Source organism: Podarcis vaucheri (genome assembly GCF_965113315.1).
Source record: "Podarcis vaucheri genome assembly, chromosome: 1".
Lineage (NCBI taxonomy): Eukaryota > Metazoa > Chordata > Lepidosauria > Squamata > Lacertidae > Podarcis > Podarcis vaucheri.
The window spans coordinates 25,393,520-25,405,823 of record NC_138759.1 but is presented as its reverse complement, the minus strand read 5'-3'; the positions used below and the strand labels follow the sequence as shown (position 1 = coordinate 25,405,823).

The following is a 12,304-nucleotide window of genomic DNA, read 5'->3' as shown; positions in this document are numbered from 1 at the left end:
TTTGTGAAATAGGTCTGCCTAGTAGGGTATTGGGATTTAAATTTTGGATATCTTGAAAAGAGAAACTGCAGGATTTACTTTTGTGGCTAAGTCTTTGTCCTTTCACTAAAGAAATATATATAAGGAGGAAATTCCACAATTTCTTTTACATATTGACAAGGACCAAAACAATAAGCCTGAAGCGTATAGTCTGCCAAGGTCACAAAAACACTATCACAATTGGTAAGGCAGAATTTAGATGTCGCTCACTGAAGGGATTAGAGTTCCAGAAGCTTTGGAGTTTTAGAACAGCAACTTTTGCATTGTACCACTAGGTGGACCTCAAGTCCCACCTGATGTCATCTTACATGCACAAGCAAATAACATACAGGCAGAGACCACCACCCCCTTTACACACATTCAGTATGTGTGCAACTGTGTACTGTACAGTATATGCGCATCATACCGAACCAGGAAGTGACCCAGAAATGTCATAAATATATCACTGAAACGTTACTAAAAGGTGGGGGCAGGGTGGTGACGGAATGGGTTGTCTGAAGGCTTTTTCAATAGGTTTCAATTATACACGATTTCACCAATGCATGTGGTGCCTCGGAATGTAACCCCACGTAAATGTGGGGCTGCCTGTAATGCCTTCAAAATTATGTAAATGACAAAAAGAAAATACAGATATTATTTACAAAATTGTATTTGAACTGAATGGAAAATCTTCTTACCTCTGTACTGGGAATTATCTGTTTTTTCCCCCGAGGAGCTTCAAAAAACAACTGTTCCTTAGCACCAGTGTTGACTTGTAAAAGCTTGCCTAAAAAAAATGTTCACCAAATACAAAATCTTATTGAAGACTTTTTTGTTTGTAGTTTGTTTACACAATATTTATTAATTCACTTCTTATGAAAATTTGTGAGAAATTCATCACTACCATTTGGAAATGCTGCACAAAATTCATGCATAGTTTACACTTTCTAAGCTACAGAAATATAGTCATTTTGCAGCAATTGTATTTCTTACCTCTTACATCCCAGTCAATGTGTGTCACATAACTGGAAGAGCCCTTGCAGATTCCAACCCGCTTACTGCTCATTACATTGTAGATATCTACAAACGTATCATACGATGCTACAGATAAGTATTTTCCAGCGCCTAAAATGCAATTATAAGGAGATGAATACTTTCCCAAGTAACCTGATTTTCTACAAAAATAAATGTGAATCACATAATCTTTGGAAATGTCTTATTTGTAGTTTTGAGGTATGGTTTATGTTTCATGCTATCTTGTTAGCATTTGATTGCAAATTATTGCAAACCTATGCCAAGGGGAGGGGGGAGCAGCCCATAAGTAAAAAAAGAAAAGCAATTACATATGGAAAACATGTGAGGATAAATACTGAGGCAACGGTTATCTCTAGATAAGCCTTATTATTGTAAATGGGTTGTTTACAATATGTCATTGGGAAATATTTTACTTTTTTAATGTATTCAATTTCCCCCAGGAAGAGCAGATCTTGATTAATGGGGAAGAGGGAATACAGGCTGGCATTTTGATAACAGCAATGTTATTGCATGCAAGAGGAGTACCCATCCCACAATAAATATCCATCTGGAAGAATATTATGAAGAACAAAATGTGACATGGACTGCAGATGCAGATACAACCTTAATTAATCTTCAGTTACTACCCAACCTAGAAGTAATTTATGAGGGGTACAGACTTAGAGAAAATAGGGTTCATGAGGCCAAAAGCATTCTATTGCCAATCTCAGAAGGCAAATTCATACACTTTGAAAAGTGTTTAATGAATATAATGTTATGCAGGGGGTTGGGGTTGGGGGGTGTTCAGCCTTCATGGTGCCTTCATGATGTCCTTGTAATTACCGGGATCCAGGATCCAGCAAGGTTAAAATCTAATGCACGTAAAATGTGGGCTTCCTTTAATTCCAATATATTCCAAGAGCTCTTTCCAAAAGAGCCAACATTTTCCAACATCCACTTTCTTAAAGATCTCTTCTCTCGCTCAGCATTACAATGTAAATGTAAGGAGCTTTTAAATTGTCCAATATTTATTTCCTCAAATTTTAAGTGGCCTTATTACCTTCTTTCCCTCGCATCCCACAGTACTTTGTATTCTTTTCTTTGGTTCATTTTATTAACAATTTTTTTTTTAAAAAAAATGTCTTTAACTGTGCATTTGTTGGGGAAAGGATACAGGTCAGTGGCAGAATGTATATTTTGCATGCAAGAAGTCTGAGGCTCAATTCCTGGCATCTTCACTTAGGGCTGAGGAACGCCCCTGTCTACAACCTTGGGTAGCCACTGTTAGTTATATAGACTATACTGAGCTAGATAGTCTGGCTCAGTATAATAGAGCTTCTTTTTGATATGTGAACCCAGCACTTGGGGACTCAACCAAGACAATTTCTCCCCAAAGTGGTGTGATTCAAGATTTCCAATTATGTCCAGAAAATCCTCCAAGCATACAGCTACATGAGCATTCAAATAAGTGCACATGTGTTAGGTTTGCAACACTTTCCCAGCCAGCACCCTTACAGCATAGTAATCTTAATTCTGAAAAGGCCTGAAATTGACAGCAATTGAATGGGAAAAATCATGTCATAATGGCATTCTACAATTCTGAGTGACTTATCTGAAGCCGATTACAGGCAGTTCTCAATTTGTGTGTGTTTGATGCATGTATGATTACAACCGCTGTGTTTGACACTGGAAGAGGGCAGGGTGGGGCAGGGTGGGCTTACAAATGCTCCGCTAATGCGCATGATGACCCAGAATGTAACCCCTATGTAAATGGGGGGTTGCCTTTACTTACCAGGAGAAAATCGTATATCTGAAATAACGTCCTTCCTATGATGAAAAGAAACAAGATCCTCCAGAGTGTCTGAATTTACTATTAAGAAACTTCCATCATTGAGACCTACTGCTAATGCCTTCCCGTCAGGAGAAAAACAACAAGATCTTCCCCCTGCCAAATGCAAAGAGACATATTTTAGTTCTAACTGGAGGCCTGCAGGCATTATTTTGATGGAAAATGTGATGTATTATTATGCTGCACTTTCAAGTGTTCAAACTGTTACATATACTTTCATTGATCCTTATATCTCTATAAGGTAAGTCAGTATGAGGGGTATTATTATTATTATTATTATTATTATTATTATTAATTGCAAACTCCTCACACAACTCGCATCTAAATTTGGGTAACGTATTCCCATATTACATTTTCAAAGGTTTAAATCTTTTTTACATTTTATTGTTCTAATACTAATATTATTTAACGCAACTTCACTTAGATTCTAATATGAGTGAACAGCAAAATGTTTGCAAATTTTGATGAAAAGCACCATCATCTTACCCTTCTTCAGTTTTCTAACAGCAAGCATGCAATGGCTGGGGGACAGATCCCATATTCTTAAGGTTTTATCATCACTTACAGTGGCACAAATAGGTAAATGAGGATGGGTAGCTAAACCCCAAACTTCTCCTTCCATGTGACCCTATAACAAACAAAAACAATTCAATTCAATTTGCTATATTACAAACAAGAATTAAGAATTGATTTAAAAACAACAGAGGATGCAGCCAACTTATTAAACCGCATTAAAAATTATTATGAGTTCGAGGACTGTAAATTACTATAGTTTATTGATTGTAAATAAAAAATCTGAACTTTTTTTCACAGTGCTTCCCAAGCCAATTGGTGGCCCGTGGGAAGTGCTGTTCAAGGTGCTTTGAAGATACTACCAATACCAGTAGCCTGTAAAGCCCCTTTCTGCAAGTTCCAGCTTTACCTGCCCCACACCTAGGCATGGCTAGACTAAAACAGCCTCATGGGCTCGGTACAGGGGAAAACCTAGGCTTTAGTTCACCCAGGTCAAAGACCCAGTTTGGAACACACACACCCACCCAACACACATTTGCACGCACACACACACACACACACACACAGGCTGGGAGCATCAATGACACCCCTCTGGAGGCTTCACCTGGGGCAAAAAACCTGGCCACCCCCCACCCCATAGATACAACACTAGCTTGGGAAAGCTAAAGGTTCTCCACTCCTGACACAAACATTACTATGTAACTGTTCTATATTTTAAGAACTTGTACTTGAGCTTGCTTTCCCCTCCTCCCTCCCATTCCTTTTTCCTCATACATCATGTCTTTTTCAACTGTGAGTTTGAGGGAAGAGACTGTCTTACTAGTGATTTTTGTAAGCTGCTCTGAGAGCCTTTTAGGCTAAACGGCAGGGTATAAATGCCCCCAATAGACAATCAAACAAACCCACCTCATCCCCATCCCCTGCACAGTTTTGCCAATCTTTTAAAATGGATTTTCTTCTTCTGAAGGTGATGAACATGGGGGGGAAACAAGAGAGATGACTGGACCAGTATCCAAGTTGCCAATCAGTAAGTTTGTCAAATGCTGAAGGCAGGAGAAAGCCGGAAATGTTTGTTTGTACACAGCCACAGCCTTACCACATTGATCCTAAATTGGCATTTTACACCACCAATTATGAAACATTATTATAGCAGCTGTACTTTAACATTTCAAAACTAAAAATGTTTTTTAAAAAGAGAAATATATGGTTAATATTTACTGTACCTGAACAAGCAATGTTATTGGCCCACTTTTATCAACTTCCAGTATTTCACCATTCTTTGTGCCCACTAAAATATGACCATGTCCTAATGATATGGCACGTATAGAAGGGTTATCTTCTAAAAGGAGACCTAAATGAAAATATGTATATATATAAGAGCTCAATTTTGGATGAAATCACTATTTTAATTGGAAAGCTTATTATTTGCTTGTTTAATTTCTGACATAATGCTGGCTTGAACAGAAAGTTCAGACTTCCCAGTCTCTCTCTCTTATCTTTGGCTTCTGGTATGCAATCTAGTGCACACTTACCTGGAAATAAGTCTAGTGGAATTCAGTAGAACTTATTTGGGAGTGGAAATGTATGGGTTTTCTCTCTTCAATCCACTTTTAAACATCTTCCTCCTGACAGTTACAAAGGGCCATATTTCCCCCCCCCCAAGCCTCCCCCCCGATCTGCTCTGGAGGTCCAGGAGAGCCCCCAGGACAGCATATGGGGGAAGGAAAGGGAAGATTGTTTTGTCAGTCAAGCAGAGATGCTTGCATTGATTGAACCATCTCCTTAGCGTGATGTAGAATACAACAACAACAACAAACAAATAAACGGTGTCTTAGCTGAATCCTGTTTCCAATTTTGCTTTGACCCACATGATAATATACAGAAAACAATATATAGAACAGCAATCTAAGCTTTAACAAAAGTTCAGAGGCATGATGAATGAACTAAATAAATAAATCTGAAGAAGTGTGCATGCACACGAAAGCTCATACCAAGAACTAACTTAGTTGGTCTTTAAGGTGCTACTGGAAGGAATTTTTTTATTTTAAATAAATAAATGTTACCTTTGGAGCCAGGGGCCAAGGCAGCCCTTTTGATGGCATATGTTTTGAGACACCGTTCAAAGGTGTCATCCCAAAGAGCCACAACTCCATCCTTGCCTCCAGTTACAAATCCCTGAAAACATTAGAAATATTAGAAAGCGAACAGCAGAAAAGTTCTGTGGTACAGTAAACTTTAGTATGTTATTTAAATATGAATCCTGCTCATCAATCATCCCACTACTGTAATATTGGACAGCATATCTATATCAATCCTCATTATCGATACTTCTGAAGTCATGCAGAACAGTAAATAAATATGAATATGGCCAAGATGTATATTATTTAACTCAGATTAGCAGGGGTGATATTTCAGCGATGATTCCAGCTTCATTTTAAAATGTGTTAGAAATTCTATTCAAATCACCAAAAAAAGAGATTTAACCTTAATTGTCCTGAGAAAAGTGGGACTACCTGTGTGCTTTCAATTTATTTGCACAAGTATTACTTTAAAGCAAGCTAGTTAATTTCCTCATAGTAAAAAACATCATCCATATTAGACTGTGCAGCATTAGGGGGCACTAAAAGCTTTCAAAAGCAGGTGGTTCTCTTGTTAAAAAAAAGAAGAAATCTAATTGGGCCTGACAAAACACCAAGGTGTGCCTAAAGTAGCTCTTTAGATATTGGCTATACATTTTTTAAAATACAATAAATTATTATTGATCCATTTTCAATATAAGCCACTCACTTTTTCTAGTGCATGCATACTGAACACAGGGCCATCGTGTGCTTTCACAGTTTTTATGAGGAAGAGATCTCTCCATATGCATACATCCCCCGTTGAAGTTCCAGAAAATGACATCTCTTCTGTCCAGCCATAAACTGCACACATCATTGTATCAATCTTCCCCATTGGACCTACATAGCCCTTTTTCCCAATCAGTCCACCACCTTAAATTAAAATTAAATAATAACAATAAAAATAATTATTCGGTATCTCTATGAACCTAACTATGTATCTGTATGGGTGTAATTTTCTAAAAGACGATACAGGAACATTTTTAATGAAGTTTAATTTACTTTTTGTCACTTTAATTTATTAAACATGCAATTTCTTTTGTTCCAAAATTGAGAGAAAATGTGTACATAAGCAAATGGACTTAAGACAGCACGATAGCTCAGTTGGTAAAGCACGAGACTCTTAGGACTCAGCTAGATTAGTAAAGGCGATTTTTATGCATTGTATATGCGATATAACATTGTGCCACCAGATGTCACTGTGGAGTCCAGTTTTTCTCTACCTGTAAATTTATAACGCGTTTTACTGAAACACTTCTTTGATGTGTTTAGATCCAGCCTCAGGGTTGTGGGTTCAAGCCCAGTGTTGTGCAAAAAGATTCTTTCATTGCAGAGAATTGGACTAGATGACCCTCATGGTCTCTTCCAACTCTACGATTCTATGACTGTAGTCTTATGCACACTTAAGGATAAGATAAGAACATTAAGAGCTCTGCTGGGTCTGACCAAAGCAACGTGTTTTCACAATGGCCAAAAAGATGCCCATGGAAAGCCTGCAGGACAGGAGCACAGGAGCACTCTCTCCACTTGTGCTCCCCAGCAACTGATACTGAGGCATCCAAGTTGGTGGCCACTACTACAAGAGAGATGCAAATAATTAAATTGACTTGTCTTACCTGCTCTTCGCCAGAATTTTATGTGTTTCATTCCAGCTGTAAGAAGTTTATCAGGCATGTAGGGGTTAATCTTGACGACAAATATCTTATCTTTGCTCCCCCTAGAACAATATACAAAATATTTTGACTTTTGATTTGTGGGGAAAGCTTTCTCCGTGGCAATAAAGTTAAGGAAAACAAAAGTCTTGGGTTGGACCAGATGAGCTTTGAGGTCCCTTCCAACTCTACCATTCTATGAATTGTCCACACTCAGTAGTGAATCAATGTGTTGGGGGAAATGGAAGAACTGTCTATTTTTTACTTTTAAAAATATGAAGATTGATCCAACACAATGCGTTGTTTTATTTTTGGATTTTATTGTATGCATGTGAATTAAATGGTTCACAACGATTATATTCAGTTATATTTCAGTAACTTTTTCAAGAGGTTTGGATCATGTTTACAATACAGTTATGGTATAGTCTGGTATGGTAGACTCTGAAACACTACTTTCACTAGCCTGTATTCAGTATTAAGAATACCTCTGCTCTATTGACACTGTATTTTTACTTTAAAAAGCCTAGTTCACAAACTCATGAATCAGAATACACAATTGTGTTGAGAAATAGCATTATGAAGCAGGTCTCAGCCTGCTAAGAAACGGTTATCTATGTCTGCATTAAATGACGCATATAACACCTTCCTTTGTTAATAATAAAGGCTATAAGACTTCTGACCATCACAGTGGTGATGAGTTATGGTGGCTTCTAGTAACAGCCCTTTTATTCATATTATTTACTCACTTTGTGGACTACACCTTTTGGACAGGGCCCAGATCCACAAGATGGCTATTAAATGAAACGCCATGTATCAGAGCGCAGATCTGGTTATCTTCTTGCACTTATTGGAGTGGGGGCGCAAAAGTATGGCCTCCCACTGGGTACTCTTATCCTACATCTGGGAATGTAGTACTTTTGTGAGTGGGTCCAATGCACATACAGTCAAACCTCTGTTGTCGAACGTAATCCAAGACCGTTCGACTTCCGAAATGTTCGACAATCGAAGATCAAAGGGCAGTTGGCAAATCAATGGAGAAAAAAGGGGGGGGGGACTCCCTGGAAGCCGTTTGGCTTCCAAAAATCATTCGAAAACCAGAGCAGTTACTTCCAGGTTTTTGGCATTTGGGAGCCGAAACGTACAATAATGGAGATGTTCGGGAATTGAGGTTTGACTGTATAATGTACATATAAAGTCAAAATGCGCTTTCAATTCCTGGATTAAATGTAGGGTATCATTCATGCAATTCACACCTATGCCCTAGGCATGCTGTACAGGGGTCAGCAAATTTTTTCAGCAAGGGCCCGGTCCACTGTCCCTCAGACCTTGTGGAGGGCCGGACAATACTGTGGAAAAAAAATATGAACAAATTCCTATGCCCCACAAATAACCCAGAGATGCATTTTAAATAAAAGGACACATTCTATTCATGTAAAAACACACTGATTCCTGGACTGTCTGCGGGCCGGATTTAGAAGGCAATTGGGCCAGATCCGGCTCCCAGGCCTTAGTTTGCCTACCCATTTGCTATATCCATACTTTGCTGTCCAATGGCTCAAGAAGACACAACCTCACTTCCACACTGTGTATAGGAGAAGGTCATTCAAACCTCCTCAAGAGTACTTGTACTTTTCTTCCTGGCCACTTATGCCTTGATTAGTTTCCATAATTAAGCTAAACTCTTACCTGACTGATGAAAGCTTCTCTCCTTTTCTCCAGTCCCAAAGAACAATAGTGTGATTGTCATCTATTCCAACGGAAGCTAACCGTTTGCCATCCGCTATAAAAGAAAATTATAAGAATGATAGGCATAATCATAATTCTGTAATCAGCAGGATGTGTTAATGTCTATGGAAATCTCCTTCATGTTTAAATCCTCATTCTCACTCATTTTTGTATCTAAGCAGCAGCTATGTTGATTAGGGTATACTCTGTATACCCATATTTATTCTTTTCATGTCTTTTTCATGTTCATTAGGAATATCACTCATTACCACTTTCCCAGAGTCCCTCCAAAATTGGACGTTTGATTCTCCATTTCCTCCTTTCTAGGCTTTCTACATACTGACTAGCAATCACTGGACACTATTAAAATATATATCAAAACATATATATAGGCCTTTGATCTGTATGGAGTCAACTGGTTCTGAATGGACTGTACTCTCCTAGAGTTAGGCAAATGAGTACCAAAGACAGAGACATTCCAGTGCTGGCCACAAATTTATGTAATATGACCCCTAACCCGACCTTGAAGGACACAGGGCACCTTTATTAGTGACTTTTACCACAATCATTTTTTTTCAAGCCCAAGTCAGATTTTCTACAGCATAATGAGAGGAAAGCCTGAAAATGAGGCTAATCTCCTCAAAGCTAAGAGCAAAATATTGCATTTGTTCTTATAGCAATGTAATAGTGATCTATTCTTAGGACCTAAAAAGCTGTGTCACATTTCCAACAACTATAGTTTCCAAGTCAAAAGATGATCATTCATAAATACCTGAAAAGTCAACAGCACAAACACCATATTGATGATAGCCCTTTAGCACAGACAGTGGTTTGATTGTCTCTGTATCCCAAATATGGATTGAGCAATCACGACCAACCTTAAACAAAAGAGACTGAACACATTATGCGGAAAGAAAACTAACCAACTAAAAGAACTCTAAGAGGTATAATGCTTATTTGTCCATATCATCCATTTCATGTTTCTTTCACATGGTTATAACACTAATTTGGACACAAGAAATAAAATATGGTTCAAAGGTCTCAGACTATGTTCTTATTCTGAATGTTAGCTATGTGTATAAAGAAACAGAAATATCCAGGGCTACTAAAAGAGCACCCTTTTCACCTTTGTTTAATCAAATTGGGGTTAATTCAACTGAATTCAATCTTTTGCAAAATGTCACATTTTATCAGTATCTTCATCAAGCACATTCTATACTATAGCTACAAATATGAATGCTCCTATTTCAGATATTCTATAAACACTAGCCATTCTATACTTCAATAGTTCCAGTGTCCACACGAGGGCACTAATGTACACGCAGCTGCTTTAGCATACTTTGATGTAAGTCATGTAATGAGGAATCTCCCAAAAGAGGAAAACAGCATTCCTCTATAGAAGAAAGCAGGAAAACTCTTGCAGGGAGAAGTATGCAGTAGTGCATGATGCAGGTATAAAGATTTTGCAGAGGGATAGTAGCCATGTTAGTCTCTTGCAGCAAAAACAAAAGATATTTTTGTTAGTCTTTAAAGTGCCACAAGACTTTGTTTCACACTTCCAGCATAAGCTCTTTCATAGTTGAATAAATCTATGCCTACTTGTTTTTACTCAAGTAACCAAGCTGAAACCTGTCTTCTACAACTGTACTGCTTTCACATGCTTTTCACAGAGGCATATTCCACAGATTTATGAAATATAAATTTACAAGCTCACTAAAACAACACAGGATTTCTAGTTCTCCTAAACATGAATCCTACCTGGCCTGTTGCCACATAGTCCTTTAAGGGATGAATAGCAAGACACAGAATATCATCATCATGACCCAAATAAAAACGTTGTGTGTTCTGCTGCCGATTGTATACTACACCCACTGCTGCAACATGGTACACAATTTCTCCAGTCTGAGTGTAAAATAAATTACTGCGACAGTCATAGCCTCTGTAACTAATAAAACAGTTGGACATTTAGGCATCATGACACAGTACAATCAACTAAATATTTTAGTTTTTATAGTTACATACTGCAAAATGATTTTGATAGTTCCATCAAAAGTACTCCAAAAGAATAAAAATATCTCTAGCATGGGAGAACAGTACATCAGGCAAGGTTACATCAACAATTTCCCCCTTCAAGTGATGATTGTAGGAGGCATAAAGAAATTTGAAAATAACTTGTATGGTTAAAAATATATTTCAATGTTTTTCTCTGTTTCTGGAGGATAAACTAAGAATATTATGTAGCTGGTCCTTAAAAATGTTTATTTATTTAATAGTTTTAATCTGCACTTTCATAAATTATAGTAAAAAAGCTTAAAACATACAAAATGCAATAAAAGCAGTTCATAAATATCAATAAAACATAATTTTTAAAAAACACCAGTAGATACAGGTTGGTTGTAAAAAGAAATTGATGTTGTGAAGGCCTCTATGAGCAATACAGTTTTCATAAGATATCTGAAAGGAGGCAGGGGCAGTTCCTGCCAAACCTATACTGGTAAGGGGTACCACAGGGCCAGGCTGCCACTAAAGGCTCAGTGCCTAATGGAGGCCAATTGAACTTCAAGGGTGTGTTCTGCTTCTTTCTCCCATTTCTCATAGAACTAGTTACTCCAAATTAACCATTTACTAGAAGAATGTCCAGTTAACCCTTCCTTAACCCACAGAAATTAACCATTTACTAGAAGAATCCTTAATTTGTCCTAGTGATTCATTGAATCCAAGCATTGGACAAACAAAACTTTCACAAATCTAGCAAATTCTTTAGTTGTGATATTCAGAAAGCTGCAACTGAATTTCTCTGTCTTGTGTATAGGTTTTTTTTTTAAGGATAAATATTACTGCGTATGGGGAGGGTTTGAAATGAACTCATGGTGCTGGAAGAGAAAGGTTTAAAGTGTTCTACCCTGCATCATTTCCCCTAGTTATATCTCCTCCCCAAAAAACTGCTATTTACCCTCAGGGCAAATCAGGTATAATACATTTTCCCAGTATGGTCTTTCTATGTTTTCACCTGCAAGCAAATAGTACTTTTTTGGGGAAGGGGGAGATTTAAATCAGAAAAAATTGAGTTTGAGGGAAGGAGACATACTTTCCCCTCAGCAGTGTGGTCCCAATCCAAATGAATGCTTTTGTGTTTTTCTAAAACTAAAAAGTGGCATATCCAATCACAGATCACATCTAGTTTGGCCCTTAAATGTCTAAATCCATGTAAAACAAAATAATCTGATTTGCTTGCTTTTAGGCAAAAAGATAAATTTACAAACCCATGAACAAAGTGTAATCTTATACTATTGATTGGAGCCCGTTCTCTTCTTTTTGAAGCTGCAGTTTTTCGTTTTTCTTTGCATTGCTCTTTAAGCTGAGGTAGATCTTCTTTGTAAACCTTAGCAGAGAATATAAAGTTCTCTGTAATTGTG

General features: G+C 37.6%; 1 protein-coding gene across 13 annotated transcripts in view; it reads right to left on the bottom strand.

Annotated features, from left to right (window-relative positions):
* The window catches only part of EML5 (EMAP like 5), a 96,022-nt gene that overhangs the window by 43,117 nt on the left and 40,601 nt on the right, over positions 1–12,304 (bottom strand). For all 13 annotated transcript variants that reach the window (XR_014221812.1, XR_014221813.1, XM_082231868.1 and 10 more), the window contains 12 exons: positions 12,152–12,270; positions 10,647–10,833; positions 9,661–9,766; positions 8,850–8,943; positions 7,128–7,228; positions 6,182–6,384; positions 5,458–5,569; positions 4,618–4,745; positions 3,368–3,509; positions 2,825–2,977; positions 1,012–1,143; positions 717–805 (listed from right to left, as the gene is read on the bottom strand). Coding sequence is in view for 11 of the 13 variants with exons in the window: in XM_082231868.1 (XP_082087994.1) it covers positions 717–805; positions 1,012–1,143; positions 2,825–2,977; positions 3,368–3,509; positions 4,618–4,745; positions 5,458–5,569; positions 6,182–6,384; positions 7,128–7,228; positions 8,850–8,943; positions 9,661–9,766; positions 10,647–10,833; positions 12,152–12,270 (1,566 nt within the window). In the remaining 2 variants the exon portion in view is untranslated. The remainder of the gene's footprint in view (positions 1–716; positions 806–1,011; positions 1,144–2,824; positions 2,978–3,367; positions 3,510–4,617; positions 4,746–5,457; positions 5,570–6,181; positions 6,385–7,127; positions 7,229–8,849; positions 8,944–9,660; positions 9,767–10,646; positions 10,834–12,151; positions 12,271–12,304) is intronic.